Below are 20648 nucleotides of genomic sequence, written 5' to 3' on the forward strand. Positions count from 1 at the left end.
AATTATTAAACTGGCAATTGTTCACTATTAATCCAGACTGGCAGAAATACACTACACAGGAAGGAATACACTGTAGTTTTAAAGCATATTTTCAAAAAAGAAAAGAACACCAAAAATTTGTTTGCTAGAGGCTCACTTTTTGAACCCCTCTTTGCAGTTTTTAGAGTGTTGCCTTTCTGCCCTGGCAGACACTCTTGACACCATCCTGAAGCATTAACGCAGAGCAGATTCAGTGTGGGTACATGATGCATTGATGTGGGGAACTGGAGGACAGACCAACAAAAGATAAAACTATTTGGGGAAAGTAATAATGGTAAAAATAGCTTTTGATTAAATAATGGAAGAGATTGAGAATCAAATAAATTATATATGGTCATAGCCTGAATTGCATTACATAATTGATGCACACAGTCGTACATTATGTACCAACTGTCAACATGTGAAATGTGTTTGAAAAAATAATACAAGTGGGATCCTCAATTCACTTAAGGGCAAAGAGGAAGGAGACGCCTGTGGGACAATGCTGGTGTCATGGCTGGACTCGAATGAATCATGCATGTCTCAGTTTTCCTTTTCTTTTCTTTCCTTTTTCTGTTAGCACACTTCAACTGTCAGGGAAAGTGTTAGGATGCCTTCAGGGTCTTGACTCCCAAAGGGGTGAAAGAGATTAGAATGTCAGATGTGAAAGGACACATTACAAATGCCTCATGAAACTACTAGAAAGTGCAAAGAGGTACCGTGGAGAGCGGAGGCTTGTTTCGGGCTTCCTTGATGTTTCAAAGTCTTGGCACGAAGCTCTGCATGATCCTTCTGAGACAGAAACAAAATAATGATCATGACTCCATTCACAATATATGCTGGCCGCGAATCTTTAATCTGTTTGCATCTGCATTTGTCAGGTTTCCATAAATGCAACTTATTTGTGGATAATTAATTACACTGTTCCCTTTAATTCATGCATTTTAGAAAATCGCAGTGCACTGCATGCAGCGAGGCTAATAAGTGTCACTGCTCAGGTGAAAATTGATATTCAAAGGGGGCTGAGATGCACATGAAAAATTAATCAACAGCACTCACTCTTTATTTTCATTTTGTTTTTAATATTGTAAAGTTAGTTAAGAGTTATCATGAAGAACCCCTCTGTTTTAATTGTTATTTGAGTGTTATGGGAAATAAAATGAGACATTGTGGAACGCTTAGATTTTTTATTATTAAAGCTATCATGTCATGGTTGGTTTCAAAACAACTGTGAGGCAAATGCATCACAGCCTTGGCTTAGGTTTAGCCTGAATGCTCTTTGTGTGCTATTTCTCCAACTTCGAGGTTGCATCTAACACATTAAAAGTAATTTGCTCACACAGCACTGAGGGAGGACACTCCGGAGGCATGTTCATGTCTTAGCTATAACAGGACTGTCTCTTGCCGTTATTTTTTACAGAAGACTAATATGTTGATGATTTTCATAAATAATCAGTGAGGTGTTTGGTCTTTAAAACGGCAGAAAAGAGTCCAGCCAGAGGCCAAGGTGGCATCTTTAAATTGCTTGGTTTTCCCAAAACCAAAATATGTTCACTTTAATGTCTTATAAGACAAAGATAAAATAGTCCTCACAACTGCGAAGCCGCAGAATGTTTGTCATATTCGCATGAGAAATGACAAACAATTAACTGATTATTAAAATGGCTTTTCTGTCGATTGACTGATGCATTAATTGCTCGTCAGCTATGACATATATTCAGTTGAGCAACCTCAGCTGACAAGCCATAGTTGAGTTAAGCCAGAGTTTGAGTTAAGAATCAGCTTTATTGACAGTATATATATTTTTACATACACACACTGAATTTGTCTTCTACATTTGACCCATCCTTAGTTGAACACACACATGCAACACCCGGCAAATTACATGCAGTGAAACACACACAGGTGCAGTGGGCAGCATCAAGCGCCCGGGGAGCATATTGGGGGGTTAAGTGCCTTGCTAAAGGGCACATCAGCCGGCTGATGGTGGGGGGAGCATTTTTCGCATTAATCACTCCACCACACCCAAAGTTTTCCTGCCCATCCGGTGGGGGAAATCGAACCGGTGACCCTCCGATCACAAGCCGCTTCTCCAACCTCTAGGCCACGGCTGCCCCCAGATTATTACGTAAAAGTAGAAAACTATTCACACATTATATGAAATTGAGAAATATATGTTTTACTTCATTTTAAACTAACATGAGTTGTTTGCTTTATTTAGTTATTTACATTGCAGGGTTTTATTGGTTTGGTACACATTCAAGGTAAGTGTGCAGGATCTATTGCAGAAGGAGCCCGCATGATTAATTTAAAGGGATGTCCTGTCACCTGACAGAGCAAGACAGAAAACAAAACTGGAAAGTGTTCAGCAACTTCTGTTCAGGTTAATTGCACTTGATCAGTCAGAGTACAGTCAGGTCTGGAGTATTGTCAACCACCGTAATGTTTTGCAGTCTGTATGGAGGTAGTGCAGCCTGGAGGATCGTGTGAGGAAGCCCACGAGGCTGTGGGGGCTTTGAAAAGGTAGGCATTTTGGAGAGGAAGCAGATGGCCCACATTAAAAGCAAAGGGCCCTTGTGACTATCTTCAATGGCCCTGCAGAGAACTGGGTAATTAAATGAGAAATTTAATCAGATTCCTCAAATTAAATGTCCAGCTGGATAGTTCTGCGAGAACACCACTGACTACACATTTACCTAAGGGAGTGTCACCGGTGGATGCATAATTCTCCGACCAGTACACACTCATACATGATGATATTCCAGGTGATGATTGCTGCTAAAGTATTCCATTCACAGTTCTGCCAGCAGGAGGCAAAGGGACATCACTGTGTGGCCACAGGAGGGTCATTTTAGTAATAAGGCCTGGGAGGAAGCGACATAACAGTAAGATGACAGAGTGGGGGTTGAAATCAGTGGAATCAGTAGGGAGACTATTTTATCCCTTTGAACGAGGCTTCAGTCCTATGTAGACTCTGAAATGGCCTCTGCTACATAATATTCTGACTGCGTTTCATCATGTGATGCAACTTGTTTGATGCAACATTTAAAAGAGACAGCAGAATCCAGCCTCAACTTGGTGACTTGACAATCTGACATGAGTCACTGATTTCTGGAGTCTTCCTTATCATAGCACCGGAGACAGAAACCAGCCTCTGGGTCCGTTCCGAGTCATTTTGCATTCAGCAAATCCAAGAACCGCCTCCCCTCCCTCCGCTGCTCCCGCCCCGTGCTGCCTCCCTCTCACACGCAGCCTGTCCGGTAGGATGGGACCAGCAGCCAGATATCCATGCATGCCTGACCGCTAGTCTACTTCCTGGATGGAAGAATAGGGCATTTCCAGCACCACTTTTCTTCGCGTTGTGCACTGCTCTTAGTCACGCTGGCGACGCTGATATTCCTCTAATAATGACTACGTGTAATCAATAATATTCGACCACTTTTTCCTGTAGTTAAAGGCAGCGACTGATCGCCGATTGACCCCTCCACACTTCGGGAATGTCGCTATCTGGAAGCCCGCTACAGGCACGGCGGAGCCCAGCAGATTTTGAACTGTTTTTGCACAGCTGTGGCGTGCGTAACGTTTTATTCCTCGAAGCGAAAAACAGCCCCTGCTCGGACTGGAGGCGAATAAATCTGTCTTTTTAGAAAAGCAGTGACTCTCTCGCTTAACCGCTAACCAGTACTTTGATGCTCTGCCTTCGTGGCTGCTGTGCCAACTTCGTTTTCAGCTTCGGTCGTGTTTATGTGAATTTTTTAAAGAAGAGAAGAGACTCAAGAAACTTTGACACCCGTTGCCGTCTTGTTACTCTCGATGAGTAGGCTAACATGCGGAGGATGCGGGAACCGAGTTACTGGTGGATTTTATCCTTAATGTTTTTAACCTTGCCCAAACACAAAGACTGTCATCCTGGTAAGTACTTCCAACACGGGTTAGCTCATTCATGTAGCTGAACTAACGTTGCAGGGAGTCCACGGTGTTGAATTGGTCTCTTACAATAAAGGGTAAAAGACAGTTTTAGCTGTCGAATAAAGACATTTTTAAGAGGCAGGGTTTAGCCTGGGTTCCTCTAACGGTTACAGGGCCGAGCCGAGTTCAGCGTCCGACGGTTACGTTAACGCTGAGACGTTTATCCTCCGTGATTTGTGTGCATGTTATTGATGAGCCAGTGGGACGATATGGCGCAAACTGACCCTCTGCTTTAACATGAAAGCTGAACATTTAGTCCTGCAACTCATGTTTGACCCCGACGTTATAGATGTTAGCTGCAGTACCGGTTGCTCATACACAACACGGTGCACGGTCTGAAGAATTCACCAGTCTCCCGAAATGCAGCTATATAATATTCATGTAGGCACACAGAAGATATGAGCTATTCGTTGAGTTTGTATACTTTGTCTCCTGTGGAATTATCCAGATTTCTCTGTCCCTTAAACCTGTCGTTTTGCTGTGGTTTTATAATGACTTTCAAGTTTTATTACAGGCTTGCTATAGTTGTGGTCTTGGTTTATGTGGAGTTATAATCTGCATGTGTGCGTAGGTAGAAATGAGGATGACGGCGATAGTTAGCGCTGTTGGCTCGTGGATGGTTGTGCAGGTATGAGGGGCGATTAATGCCACTGGAGCACAAATCCTGGAATATCGGCTACCATTTTGGGATTACTGCTATTGGATGGGAATTTGTGACCCATCAGATTCTGTGCCACTGTGGAGAATTAACTATTCAAGGCGATTGATGGGATAATTTGAGTGTTGACATATGTTAGGACTAAACAACCTAGACACTACTGGACACCACATTATTAAATATACCCTGTGACTCTTTTTATCGTTATCATCAGTATATGATGCAACACTGATAGTGTGTCATTGTTTTTCCTTTTGAATAGCTTTTCCTTATTCTGTCTGTCGGTTTCTGGATTGGACATGATTAAGTTTGATATAACTAAATGAAGTAAAGGCTAAGACTAAGCATCAGCAATATGATAGGTAAGGCTTAGGTTTTGAGGCAAAGACAAAAAGGTACTTCAGGTATACAGTAGCCCAATGGAGGTCTGATGACACAATAGACAGTGGGAGATGTATTCCTAACAGGAAGTCAGAATAACACAGATCTGGGAAGAAAAATAAGTAAATGTGACTTTATGGTCTAATTTTTCAGTTTTCCTGGATCTTGCATCCATCCGAAGATATATTCTTTGGTGTCGTCTGAAAAGTAGGATTTTTCCTTTCTGGTTTGTAAACATAGCATTCAGACTTGGCCCGTCTTCCATGGCTCAACGACACCGGAACCAAACAGCCTTTGACCGTTGGCAAAACACACCCGAGTGTACCACCTGCAGCCCTTGCATATCGACTAGATGGATGGTGTGAAAGATCCTCAAAATTGAAGCCAAGACATCTTGATGGCACCCCTTGACGGCATGCCCCAGTACAGGTCATAAACCCCTCCCCCTTTACAATAGCAGTGGGAGCATAGACCAAACAAAAAACTCAAAGTACACATCAAATATTTTTTTTGTGTCATTTTAGGTAGTTCTTCATCATGCTGATGTATGCTCAAGTAGTTATTTTTCTCATAATTTTAGTTGGGTGGGTGTACGGCATGATATACTGCCCAGTTACAAGGGAGCAGACTCGGGCTTCAGATGAGGTCACAAGTGCAAAATGGCAGCACTTGTATCCAGGATATTTTGGGTTCACTTTTGTAAAGTGGGAGGAAGTGGAAACACGTCGTCCATCTTTATATATGTCAGTGCCCTCACATCCTATGTGCCGTAACGTCTGCAGCTGCTCGCCCCCCGCCCAAAGATTGCCGTCCAGAGACGTACCAAACACAGCTAAAAAAGTAAAAGCAGGGAGAGCGTAGGGTCACTACAGGGTCATGAGTCTATATACCATTTATTAGATCAGATCAGATCAGATCAGATCCTCCTCCTACCTTTTACCTAAACAATAGCTCATTTTATCAGTTATATGTTACATTTTAACATTATGGCAGAATATGGTGTAACATTTCTAGTTAACGTTTGTCCTTCATATGTTAGATTTTTTTTTACTTTGTGGCACCAATCATCTCCCATACTGAAGCAGCGGTAATGTAACACAGGAGAATGGTTCCTCTGAGTCACCCTCCTCTCTCCCACCCCCACCCCACCCCCCCCCCCCCCAGTTCCATGCATCCACTTCCTTAGTTTGCGGTTTTATCAACTTGTAGCCTTCCAAGCCCCTAACACAGCTGAGTTTTCTCACATGGCATGCCTCTCCAGACTTGTGACACACAACGCAAAGCAATACAGACTGACTGGTTGGGTGAAGGTTAAATGTAACTATAACTAGAATCTGTAACTATCTATACTATTTTATGTAACTGCATTCATCTAACATTTTAGTTTATACCATATACAGCATTACTTAATTGATGCTTAACATGAGGATAAAATCAAAGAGAGAAGGATTTATTTCTGTCTTAAATCAATGCACATTAGATTTAAAGGCATATTTGTCAATAAAACTGGCCTGATTTTGATGATATTATCCTGCCTCTTGCATATATACCACATTTGTTTTAAGCTTCATAGTCGTTTTTTGAAGCATAGCTTTTCATTAATAATAGAAATTCTCCTTATTGCATCATTTAGGTAATGAGGAAATTATTGCACATTGTGTATGGCTATGCAGAAAAGGAAAAGGCATAAAGCCTCGTGATACAATTGTGGAATAATTGGCAGCAAGGGCAGCAGTGTCTCAGTGACCAAGGATTTAGTGACTTTGAATCTAATACCGTTACTGCTTTTTGACAAACACAGTGGCCGTTTTCACTTGTGCATGTTTTGTCCTTTTCAAGTAACACCATCACTGTCCACTGCAAATAGAATGTTAGTGAGCAACCATGTTATTAATGTTATTAATGAGGTCCTGTTGTACTGCTGTGCCAGCAGGATGCCAGCTGTCCGTACGTCACTGATGTTGGCAACAGCATAATTATCATCACGGCCCTCCTGTATCTCTGGATAATTGGTTCAACATGTACAGTATAGAACATCTCAAAACTAACTTTCTCCTGCTTTTAAAAATAGCATCAGTAACATATGCTCAGTCTCGATCATGGATGGGCTCGGCACGCTGTCATCTGTTGTCTCTCCACCAGCTGCCTGTGCCACCCATTAAATGGTCCAATGGGGAAACACTGCAACTGTAATCACTTTTCACTCGTGCAGATAATTCGCTGTTTATCCTTTTTGCAAGTGATGCTCATCCTTTGCTTATTGCTTTCAAATTTAATGACGAGCTTATCTATCTGTCTTAATTACACTGGATAAACTTTTAAACAACAGTGTGGTTTTGTTATTAATAGAATTGTTCGAGCAATGATGGTGTCGACCGGTTTTGGAGGACAGTTGTGAATTAGTGTGTTGTTTGTATTGTATTATAGTGGGTAAGCGATGACCGCTGTTGTGGTTTGGGAAAAGCAGGCCAGCGTATTTTCTTCACACTGATTGCCGCTGTGCAAAGTGTGTGAAAATAGCCTGAAATAGGTTACCCTTTTTATCATTATGCAGTTTTCTTTATGACAAACAAACAAACAAACAAACAAAAAAAACAGGGTAATTATGTCAAATTTAAAGTGCCACAAGTGTAAATAAAAACTCTATGTTTTGGTCTGGAGAACTTTCACCAACACTTCAGGAACTGTTTAACATTTGAAATTATTTCTTGTAGTAGAGTGAATATTTTGTTTATTTTTTTATTTGTGGTTGAGTGTTAATGTTAGTGAATGTCCTTACTGATGGAAAATTCTGTTTGAGAAATTGTTAATAATATCCCTGGTGAAACCAAGGCAAGTAAATATTTGCAGCCTTGAGTTACTTTCTGAATTCATGATTCATTCGATCATTTTTTTCCAGCATTTTTATATGATTTTTAGTTCTGAGACCGTTCCTCTGGGATGTTGTGGTCATGTGTTGAGCTTTATAAAACGGCATACTTTCTCTGTTTCTCTATAGTTGTTGAAAGCACATGTGAAATCAGTTTTTAAGAGACACACTATACAGTTTCATAATAAGAGGAAATGCTAAAAAATGATGAAAGTGCAATATGTTGGCAGTTGCTGTGGAACAAATCAAAGTTCTTCACTGTTTTGTAGTAATATGAGAGAAAAGTGTGTAGATGTGAATCAAACTAAGTTTGTGCTTTTACTGTTATTATCAAACTAGACAGCTTCACATATTACAGAAATGTTTTTTTAGTGGATTTTTGTGTTTCTGTGCCTGTCTTCAGTGCAGTCATGCCATGATAAACAATATGTTAAAAAGTCCTTTGTAAAGCTGTGAGTCACCCCTCATTTCCTAGATGAAACTCTGTGGATCAATATTATATCCGCCCAAACCACATTAGAGAGTCAGCCTTATAATATCTTCTTAGTAACGTCTTTAAAGTGTACTTTTTCATTGCAAATGTACATCACATTCAAAACACAATGAAAGCACTAATCTGCGTGTGTGTCTATCTGTGAACCCCCCCAGAGGCTGTGCTGCTCAAACAAACACAACAAATTTAATGTATACATTCAGTGTTTTTACAGAAATGCACTTAATGTATCTTTGAGGTCTATTAAATGCAGGGAATGCATTTTTTCCTTATAATATTTAAAATCTACATCTGAATACTAGCTATTAGTCTTCTTCCCCGCCTTTGTTCGCTCGTTGATGTGGATCAGTGAAATCAGCAGCAGGATGTGTATTGCATCATCCTCATGCGTGTGCACAATACAAGCAAAACTTTTTTGCTTAAACACTGAATCACGGCCAGCGGTCAGAGGCTGGATCAAAGTGATTGATACATAGCTGATCTCCACCAAATGGCCAATGGCCTGGCAAATTAGATACAATTACCAACTATACCCTAATTCTCCCTGCTCTTCAGCAGTATTAAACTGCTAGAGGACTGATACCTACTATTTTGTGCACTTTGTGAAATCTGCAATCATGAGGTAAACACTGAAAAGTGACAGGTTTGACCACTGGATGCGGTGGCGTTGAATTCCAGTTGTGCCACAGCTTTGTCACGTCTCTGCTGTGTTTTTTAAATTGCGTATCAGAAGTAGAGCATCTTAAAGTGGTCAGTTCTGCAGCAGCCATGTTTTCTGACATGTTTTACGGACTGCAGAATCCGTGTTTGCAGCTCATTTATGATCTGCGTGCTAACGGAAATATTGTGGCTGTTCTGTACATTCAGTTGTTGGGCTGCAACAATACGGGGCTCTCCTGAATGTCATTTTTTGGGGCTGCAAATTTCCAGTGATAATTACCCACAGATAATTGAAGCTTTGAGGAGGGGGGTGCGAGCTGTGTGCATTTATGCACAAGGCACAGCAGCTTGACTTCAGCGATTATTTAAATCTCCTGATGCTGCAACTGGATCGGTTAGGATATAATGTGAATTAATGTTCTATGTTCTTGAATGTTCTACACATTCAGAAAGTCATACACAGTCACGTTTATACAGTGAAATTGTTTAGAGTAAAGCAGCCATTCTTCTGATAAATACTCCATCATACCTCCATGAGAGCTGTCTAAAAATAATTATTGCAGAAGCTAAAAGTTTAATTTATTCTGTTTCTTCTGGGGACTTTCCTCTGTCCTGCCAAGTTTATAACTACAGCTTTTAGCTCTGCTGCTTAAATGTCCCACGGTATTTGCTCTAGTCAAATTACTGCACAAATGGAAATGTTTAAAATACTAAAAGAAGCTTCTCTAATCATTAAAGTATATTGTTGATGGAAACGATCATGCATCTGTACAACACACAATAAAGAAATCACATGGAAAGCCTGTGCTGCTTGAATATAACTTTCGAGGCAGTATAGGCTACGGGGACTGGTAGAGGAGTAAAATTTCTGTGCGTATTGGACATGGTTGGAAAATAAGCCCCGGCCACCAGCCAAATGTGAGTGATTTTGTGTAGTGGCAGGCTAGTTTGGTCAGCCTACAAACCAGGCTGTAACCAGAGCAATCTATGACAGAGCAGCGCGCAATGACTTAACAATATGCACACTAGGCTAAAGGTCCTGCCTCCCCCTTTTGTCATAACATGTGTCAGTGTTTCAACTTTTATGAGCTGTTTTTTATGGTTGATGCCAGTTGCAAAATCAAAGAAATGAAACTCTTGTTATCTAATATTATAGGCCATTGGTGTAATGACACTCGTCATAGGTACACATAATGTTAAACAATGATTATCTAGTCTCTCAGTCAAGGTTTAGTTACAGCTAAATCAGTTGCAGATACAGCTACCACTTAACGCTAACCAGCCTCAACACGGCCCCATGGGAGAAGATGAGTATTTGGGAACACCTACACAATTGCGTCCGTTCAATCAGTACATGTGAGCAAGAGAGAGAATGCCAGTGTTTTCTGGCAGAGTTTAAAAATTTAAAGTGGCCTTCAATGCTTGAATGTTGTAGATCCCATTTTATTATTCTTAACATGAAGTCACACAAAGAAGTGGCTAAAAAATTTTTTTTATTGTCCACAGTTTCAAGTGGACAACAAAGTGAATTTTGAGGACGGGAGGGAATACATCAGTCACTGCCTCTGCCTCGGCGCCAGGCTTGTGCGTGCACAAAAAATACAAAAACAAAACAACATTCAAATACTTATTTGGACATCAGGTACCATTGCAGTGATCGAAGCTTTGAAGCACTTGGGTTTGCTCTAGTCTACATATCCTAAATAGTGAACATTAGCATAAGGAAAACCATACGAACAAGAAAAACTAGTTTTGGTATATGTGCGTAAAAACCCAGGCAGTAACAGGAAAGTGGTCAAGTTTTACATCGTTGAAATGGTCTGTTCACCCAACATTATGGGTGAGGTTGTCTATCTGGAGATGAAGGCATCAATAGTGAACTGCAACATTTCAGTTGAAGTCAATATTATGAGAACATTGCTTTAATTTATAAGGTAGTGATGGTAATTTGACATTAATTGTGATTAAACCATTTATTTATATAACTTATGTTAATCAAGACCATCAGCCATCACCTCATTACTTGGTATATATGGTTGGGTTCACTTGGTCTTTCAGCCAAGATACTCCAAGCTGGTCACAGTAGCATTTTAATCATTTAGAATGACTCACAGTCACTTCACTCCAAATCATTTCATTTGTCTGAGCAACATCCAACCAAAACATGCACACACACACACACACACACACACACACACACACACACACACACACACACACACACACACACACACACACACTGGATTCGACAGAGTGGTTGAAACAAGGGAGGAAAATGCTGTTGGGGAAACCAGTGCACTTATTTCCTGTGCTTCATGACAATAGTGATTAATGTTCAGGCAATAAGGCACTGTCACTGAAGGACATATACTGCTGCACTCAAGGACTTGGCCATATCAATAAATGTCCTGTGTCCTTCAGTCGCCACGTCCTCTTTCCCCTTAAACAATCTTGCCGCGATGTGATACTGTGTCAGCTTTACTTACAGCTGAACTGACAGTCAGTGTTGCCCTGTGGTGAGTGGAGACAATGGGACCTTCAGGCTCCTTTTCCTGCATTGTGTTATTGTGGGTCAACAGAGCATGTGTTTGCTTTGTGCCCATTGTTTTTTTTCTTTTTTTTTGAGTTGGCTACATTCAAGATTGTCTTTTTCAGGGGCGAGGAAAAACAAAATTCAAAAGTAGGCTATCCTGTCCACGAGGCTCATTTTCACTGTCATGAATTATGGCGACAGTCACTGAAGATATAGGATTAGGCTGTGCATATTTTATCAAGCTGAAGGTGCTCTGTGGAATGTAAAAGAAGCTTGTTGAATAAGAGTCCAGTTGCATGTGATGAATTGAATTTTAACATTTGCATAAATTATAATCTTGTTATTTTGAGCAGCAGTAGAAACTGCCTGTGCTCAAGCATACAGAAGTGATACTGTACTTTTTTTTATTTTTTATTTTTTTTTTTGCTATGCATTTAGGCCACTTTCAGTTCAAAACTGCGTCACTACAGTCTTTTGTAAATGTAGTCATTACCCCAGCTCTTGAAACTGTTCGGTGGGAGTCGTAATAGTTATCACTGTCAGAACAGACAAGTGTTTTGTTTGAATGTAACAGCAAAAGAAAGCCTAATGAAATTGAAATGATGCCATGCAAACCTGACAGTCTTAGATCTTTGGCATTGGCTGTTATTTAGCACATTTTACCAAAAAAAAAACAAACAAAAAAAAAAACGAACACCCGAGGGTATTGTGTTATGTAACAGGAAGCTTTAACGGCATTGTTCCTTCTCAGTGGGCTGCTTTTATATGTATTGACTTAAATTTGTGAACAAGATTTGTTTTGACATCATGTATTATGGTCTTATGTGGCTTCTCGTTTTGGTGTTCTCAAACAGATATTGCATTTTTCAGGCCGATGTCCATATGTGCATATTTACTGATGACAGTATATCGGCCATTAGTTGAACTTGTGACAGAGACATGTACTGGACAGGACATTTTTATATCTGAAAGAAAAATCAACCTGAAAGAACTGCCTGTGTGGTAGCGGCTCGGATTCTACATTAGTGCAAAACATGTCTTTGGAATTTTCATACTCCAGTTTTTTGTTACGTAAGTCGACATGTGTGCCAGCACCGATATATGTGTGATAATATCAGCCTGATGATTCATCTGCTTTACTCTTCAAATAAAAATTGGTATGAAATTAATATGTACAGCAAACTCACCTTCAGTGGTAGAGTATAAGCTGTAAATTTTAATAATCTGAACCTTGTTATTCAGTTACGAGTCAGAAATACATAAGGTAAAAACTTATACCTTATTTTCTTAGAGTATATATTGACTTAAACACATTCCTTTTCATATGAGGTATGAAAGCGGAGAGTGGTGATATCGGAGAAGTCTGCTTAAAAAAATAAGTTATTCTCACTTTAGCTGCTGTTATAATCAGATCTTTAATTTCCAGTATGGCTGTTCTGATCAATTTACAGAAGCGAGTTAACTTTTCAGATACAACTGTTGTATAATCAACCTTATGAAAAGGTTCAACAAAGGTTTTTGTAGCTGAAAATCTTCTTTGCTAAGGAGAGAAAACAGCTTTTTTTCCTATCAATGGCATAATACCCATAAGATTTCTTTAAATGCTGCCATCTTTCCAAATCGATATTAGACTTGGCGATGATTAACAAGCTTCCAGTCATCAGACTTGGACAGACATGCAGCAATAAGTAAAGTAGCTGAGGGCTAAAAAATGAGTAGCCAGAAGAACTGATGAATTTGAGCACCTGGAATTTAAATGCTTTTTCTTTTTTCTTTTTTTTTTGTATCAGCATGGATGGCAAGCGGGTTGCTTTGACATATTGCATCATAGTTTGATGATGTATTGTTTATTATGGGATACACACTAACTATATAACAGACCAGAATGTATCATAGTTCAACACTATAGATCAACCACACTGATGATGATGGGTCCTTCATCATAAATGGTATATGAAGAAGAATAGTTGTAATCAAAAACAGTTTGACAGGCGATGAGTTTAACACTGATTTGATTTATTAATTCCTTGTCAAATACGCTGTTTCCCCCCCCTAAGTTAACACGGTGAGCGATCAGTCCCCAGGCTCTTTCCTTTGGGTTTAGAATGAGACTGATGTTCTGTTTGTTTCTCTCACACACTTGGGCTGTCTCTCTGGGAGCTTTCTCTATTTCGAGAGAAAGCTCTATGACAACTAGGGAGGGTGGTGGTGGTGTGTGTGTGTGTGTGTTGCTGGGGGTCAGTGCTGTTTAATCATGTTACTGAAAAGACATCCAAGTGGTGTTAGGCCTTTTTCAGGTGCTTAATATATTTTATTTGAAAGCTTACTGTTGGATGTTTGAATGGAATCTGTGGTATTGTAAAAATGACGGAGGAAGCTCGTGTGAAAATTTAGTTAGTTAATTTCAGAGAATTCGAAGGGAGAGGATGTGCTGCGTTATAGTTTTTTGGAGCCAGAACAGGAGTTCAGAGTCTACCCTATCGATCCTGTTGACACGCTCCCCTTTGGGAAATGCAAATGTTTCTGTTCTTCAACACAAACATTCAGACCCTCCTGGAAGTGGAACCTTAATTAACAAGGGATTTGAATACCATGGCCTTCTCCTCCTGACATTTTAATTTTTCAGAAAGACATTGTTTTACTCTTCCTGAAAAAGACAACTCTTGTGTTTATTAGACGGTGAAAAGAAATTTGTTCGACAGTGCAGTCAACGGTTGACTTTGTTTTTGAAAAACAAAAACGAAAACACCTTCCGTTTGATTCTCAGATAATTTTTAGTCGTGCTGCCGTACAGATCCCCACTTATGTGTCATTTTCTGGTGTGAGCTGAAGGAGTGACGGGATCTGTGTTTTATTGTCGCTGCTAATTTGAACGTCCTAACACAAGTGTTTACCACAGCAGGAGGAGACCCATTCCCAGGTAACCAGCAATCACTCAGGGATTCCACAGATCATCTGTCCCCACACTTAACAGTCAGTGTGAGGCAGGTGGGAGCTAGCATCCACTCAACAGCCTCACAATTCTCAAGACAATCATCTGTGCTGCTTTAATGTTTAGAATAAATGTTTTGAATAGGCGGAATGGCGTGAGGGGCATTATTGAGTGCCATCTTGACAAAATGGAAGTTGTTACTTTGAGAAGGAAAAAGGTTCATCTTGTATTCAAGCCTATGAATATTATAATTGCCCCTTCAACAGAGATTAAAGTATCCTTTTTTATTCGGTAAAGAGGATTCAGAGGGCAGTGTTGAGGACAGGAATCTCTGTTTTATTATTAACCATCATTCCCATGTCTAAGGATGACAGTAGATATAACTGCTTTGTGTGGAACGGTGATGATTAGTTCATTAATTACTGACAAAATTAATTGTCAGCTGTTTTGTTTATTGAATTATCGCTTTAGTAATTTACTTGAACTGAAAATGGCATTCACTGTTTCTCATATGTCTGGATTTAAATGTAAAACATACAGGTTTTAAGTTTTAAGTTGGTTTCGATCCATCCTTGAGCTTCAGTTATATCGAGTTGTACGTTATTGGCCCATGCTGAGAAAGCAGTCTAAAGTAAAATGATTGTTAGATTATTAATTCTGAATGGAAATACTGTTATTGTTACCGTTATCTAGTGTTATTTTTAGATGAATTTATTTTATTTGCAGTTGAAGAAAACAAACAAACAGAAAATACATAAACAGTTACCAATAATCACAAAATGCTGAATATAGGACCCGTTAATTAGCCAGGTTGAAAATTGGTCTATTCCTAATCAAAATAGATGAAACTCCCCAGCAACACCCACACATCCCAGCAAGCTTGCCGTCACAAAGGAAACACTGTTTTGCTGTTCAATTTATCTTGTGCAGTTTTATGGCTGGTTGACAAATATTTTGGCCGGTTTTTCAGCTTACTAGCCATTGGCATAGGGACAGAAAGGTTAATTTTGGACTCTCTGGCCAGATCTTCTTGTTACCAGAGTGCAGTTAGCAAAGAAAAATGTAGTTACTGGATGTAACTCCAGTTCTGTGAGGACACGTGAAGCCCTCTACTTGCATGTTATTGCAGCCACAGTAAAGCACATTATATTTAATATGCTAAAACCTTTATCACAGTTAAGTGGTATTGCAAAATCTATCTTGTGGAAGAATGTGACACTGGTGATGAAACTGTTATGCAAAATTGTACCATGAATTTTTCTCATATTTTATAAAGTAAGAAAATGGTTAATCGAGAAAATAATTTGTACGTGAATCCATAGTGAAAGTAATCATGAATGCAGCCATAGACTTGTGATTATAGGAATCCTTCTTCGTATTTTAAAGGTCAGGATTTAGAGACCAGTTATTCCAGTGTCTGTCATTTGAAGAGAGAGAGGTCATAATAGCCTCATCATTACATTGCTGTGATCAGTTAACCTGTAGTCAGGTCATGCCCACATGAACTACAGTATAATAAGGAAAAAGGCACTTTGCTTGTGACTAGAAATATTCAGGTGTGTGGGATGCGATTGTGTTAATGTATGACCTGAGCTGGATTCCCAGAGTAAGTGTACTGCAGAATAACAGATTCCTGCCGGTGTTACATAGCGGTATATGCTTTACTGTTGTTGCTAATGGTAAAGTGTATCCACACATTTGCTGGAAAATTCAAAAATGTCCCTTCAACTGCGAAGTTATTTGAGGGGGCAGTGTGAATATTTCCGGGCTCTTTCAACACCTGATAAAAAGAGCTACTATTGCTAATGTTTTTTTTTTCTTTTCTGAAGGTGAACAGTTGAGTGTCTCAGCGAAGACAGCTCGGGAATCTTAACTATGTCTTGATTGTTTTACAACCTTCATTTGGGGGAATGTAACCAATGATGATTCTTAACATTGACTAATTTATTATAACAACTTGTTTAGGTCATAAATTGTCTAAAAATAAAGAAAAAAAAATGTCCCAAAGCCCAAAGTTTTGCCAACAACACTCTAAACACACATGTATTCAGTTTTTAATTGTATAAAACAGAGAAAAGCAAGAGGTCGTCACAGTTGAGATGCTGGAATCGGGGAATTTTGGCTGCTTTATATTTTCCAGTGTGTGTTGAGCCCTAAGAACCACAGCTAAATGCACTTGCCTGTTGGCTTCACCACTCTGTGTTGTTGCTGTTTGACTACAATCATTACCTTGACTCACAGCCAAGTACTGCTCAATTGAAAGCTGTTTTTCAGGCTTTGTTTGCTCCCCTACTCCTGTCTGCATTAGATCTCATGTTTATTAGCCTTGGATTTGATTTGCTGCAGGTTTGACTACGTGCAGGTGATGAAATCTGTGCCAAGGTGTCTTCAGTAAGTTCCAATGTGAAATTTTGTGGTTGTCTATTGATCGCGTCTACTGTAGCCTCGACAGGCACCAGGCTGTATGTATGTAAGCAAGGCCAAACAAGAGTGTGAGTGAGGAGGAGCTGCGGTCTGAGCAGATGTTCTCATTTGTCATGAGTTATATACTGGCATAGATGATGGGTACTGTAATCGTCTTGTAATCCCTTTTGGCTAATTAGTGGCCACATCTTATTGAGACATGCGCATAGATTTTTTTTTTGCATCACCAAACATGTCTTTCCCTCTGGAGAACTTTATATACAGACAGCTTTGATTTTATTATTTTATTTTTTTTAATATATTTTATTATGTTTCAAAATTTCCTAAATTTGCTGCTTGTGGCAATTATAAGGATGATTTTTACACATCATGTTTTTTCTCAAATGTTAGAAATTATTCAGTTCATAGTGAAACTGATGTTTGAACAGCTGGAAATAAATACTGTTGTTTTAGTTTCTAAAAAGTAACAGTGGGGATGAGAGGAAGTGTAGGAGACTGACAGTATCTTGGTGTGAAAAAGAGATCATTTCATTTTCAATTACATTTTAGCGTGCTATTTTGGGGCAGTGTAGTGATATTAAAACCTGACAGCAGGTAATGAATTTAGAGCTTCAGTGTGCACTACCTCCACCAAAAAAAAAAAAAACCCAAAAAACCTTTAATTTTAATTGTAAAGGCACAAAAAAAAAATCTGTAATTTGAGATGTGATTCAAAGGAAGTTTAGAGCCAGTATGCAGTAAATACACTGGTAAGATCCAGTTCATATTGATTAAAAATAATTAAATTCTTGCACCTTTTCACTTGTGATGTAGTGTAAAGTATATGTTGGCACAGATTTACAATATCACCTTACTTGAAAAACTGTATTAACCTGCTGATCCCTTGAAGTTTTTGAGACAGAAAAGTCTCAACTGCATACAGTAAACTGCACATTCCAGTAAGACTCCGAAAGATGCTGTTACAGTGGTAACAAGTGCATTTGCTCTTCACAGTTTTATTTATCGTTTCTAAATTCAGCCTTCAAGTATTGATTAGAGTCCAACATCAAAAAGCATTTAAACGGGAAGGGAGGAGGCCTGACTGCTTGTATGGCCCCGGGCTGGCATGAAGAGCCTGTTTGTAAGTGATGCATACTAAGTCCTAGTGCGGTGGTATTATTTATGGATAACATTGAGTCATTTGGCCAGTGAGCTGCAGGTTAGGTATTTTTTGTCAGCACTAGGCTGATGTTTTCCACAAAGTCACATTTCCAAAGATATTTGACTCCATATATTTTCTTGAATTTGCAGCTTTTTTATACTGGTAACTGACATTTTGTAGATGATTTTTCTCTAAATCACCCTACTGTGACAGCTGTGCATTTTCAGCCTGCTTGTCCTGAGTTGTGATCAAATCACTGGCCTTGCGGCTTTAGTGTCACACTCTACCTGTTGAGTTAGATGCAGGCATTTACATTGCCAGTAATGAACCATCGCCATTCATGAACACCAGTAATGTGTGAGGAGTGTAATACATCCACCAGAGGCAGTGGAATTTATTCCAGAATCAATAACTAGACAATTCATGCGTGGCTGCACACTGTCCTGAGGAATGACCTCATAAGCTCCAGGCACTTATACGATCCAATTGCCACATATTGAAAATTGAAAACCTCACTTTACACAGTAAATTTCCTTAACCCTGTCCAAGCTGCTGTGTACAGTCTTGCCACTGTGCGCGGAGACATGTTTGAGGATTGTTTATTGTCATCTGTGAAGAGAACAAGCCATAGCTGGTCTAGTAAAGAGGTCACTAGCCCCTGAATTTGTTTAATCTTGTTAATGGTTTTCATCAGAGCCCCTGATGCACTTAATCAGCGAGCACTCCAGCTATTTAATGCACTTAATTCCCTGTACCAGCATTACCCGAAAAAAGTACTCGACAGCAGACTGACACAATTCAGATTTACAGTGTTTCACCATTACTGAGAAGTAGCCATCTTCTGTACATACAGCTTAGTGGTGGACTGTGTTCGACATTGACTTCTCCACAGGAAGTCATGAAGTTTTAATTCATAAAAGAGCCACTTTTGGTCAGACAATAAAACAATAGCCCTTTACTGGCTTCTTATGAATAGAGAATAATGCCAGGATGTGAATTTTTTTTTCTTTTCTTTTCTTTTTTCTATTCAAGCGAGACTGAACACACTGGAGACTTTCCTCAAGACCTTTTCGCCCACATGCTCTATCAAAGTCTGACATTTGATGTACTGTTTCTCACTTATTCCTTGTAGTGAAAGGTTGGAGAACAGTGTAACACATGACGCATTTCACTGCTCAGGCCTCATCACCTCCTGACATCTGTAATATCATAGCACAGATGGTACGACTCTTCACAGTATACCTTTTTAAGAGGAGAAAAACTGCAGGGGATCCAGGTGTCTGTACTGAGAGTGGGTTGAGAGTTGGCGACACATGTGGATTTGATTATAATGAGATGGCCGTTTTCACTTTTCACCAGATAAGTTCCGAGAAAAGACTGCAGAGCGAGTGCTGCATAATGAGTAAGTCGAGTACGACTCCTTCGCCCTTCCTCCTATTCTGCCTGCTTCGTTGTTCAAGTTCCCTCAAGAAACACAAACAAAAATGTTTTCTGTTTGGGAGGAGGTCCAAGGCCATATTGCACACAATGGCTACATGTACCCACTAAATGTGTGCTATGGCAGAATTTTATTTAAAGGTTGGATTTTGAGTTTCTATAAATTTGCTATTTCTGTTTGTGTCTGTATCTCACTATGAAGTTGTGTTTTAGGCTCAAGGCACTGACGAGAACCTCTCAGTGGTGTTGAACATGTGGCAGCACTTCCTGTCAATTAACATGATGAACAAAACGCTAGAGGGTTCTTGACATCCACACAGGCATGCTTATACACGCATAATGGTGCCAAGGGAAATTTTTAAATTAGTTATTGGAATTTTTTTCTGTTTCTAGTTTTTGTTCAGTCAGTCAAGGATCAATGTTAACTCTAGACCAGCAGCTTAATTTTAGTGTAATATGTCTACATTTCTTTGGCTCAAGGGTGCTGATGCCCTATTTGCTGAAGCAGCTTGTTTGCTTTTAGCTGTGTATGCCTAAATATCTGCATTGGGATTTGAGTTGTTGTTTTAATGCATCTGAGCTTGATGTTTTCGCCCCGGCCCCCTCTGTGCCATATCTTTGGCTGATCTTGGCAGTTCTCGTGTTCCCAAGGTCCTCGGTGTGACTCAAGCACTTCCGGGGATATCTTGCCACATAGTCCACATCCCAAGGAATGAAAAACACATGCACTCTCAAGATCAAACTCAGTTTACCTCTTTTCAATGCTGTTCTCCTTCAGAGAGGGACCCCCGACCTACTTCTACCACTGTGACTTGCACTGGTAACCATGTAAAGCTCTGCACACTGCAGACTGAGTCAGGGGTTTGGCAATTTGAAATAAAGCGATCACCTTTGAAAGGCGTGTTTGTCATAAATACGTGTTCGCAATACACCAAAACAGAAAGATAAACAGATGTCCTTAAGTTTGTCAGTTGACTCCGTGCATTACAGATGAGATTGTAAAGACAGCAGCTGTCTCCCTCAGTGTGCACATTTGTTCTTTATATACATACTAATTTGGCATCGAGAGCCTGCCCTCTTATATACTCATGATGCCTGGGAAGAAACACAGCTCACTTCTATTTCGCACGATG

The 20648-nt window shown here is 39.7% G+C and overlaps 1 protein-coding gene across 3 annotated transcripts in view; it reads left to right on the plus strand.

Moving 5' to 3' along the window:
• Positions 1 to 3195: 3195 nt before the first annotated feature.
• ca16b (carbonic anhydrase XVI b) overlaps positions 3196 to 20648 on the plus strand; it is a 99887-nt gene continuing 82434 nt past the window's right edge. Inside the window, exon 1 of one of the 3 annotated variants that reach the window (XM_046383544.1) lies at positions 3196 to 3930. In XM_046383544.1, coding sequence (XP_046239500.1) covers positions 3846 to 3930 — 85 coding nt within the window. In that variant the 5' untranslated portion in view covers positions 3196 to 3845. The remainder of the gene's footprint in view (positions 3931 to 20648) is intronic. The other 2 variants (XM_046383546.1, XM_046383545.1) reach the window with 2 other exon arrangements.

Source organism: Scatophagus argus, chromosome 3, assembly GCF_020382885.2.
Source record: "Scatophagus argus isolate fScaArg1 chromosome 3, fScaArg1.pri, whole genome shotgun sequence".
Classification (NCBI taxonomy): Eukaryota; Metazoa; Chordata; class Actinopteri; family Scatophagidae; genus Scatophagus; species Scatophagus argus.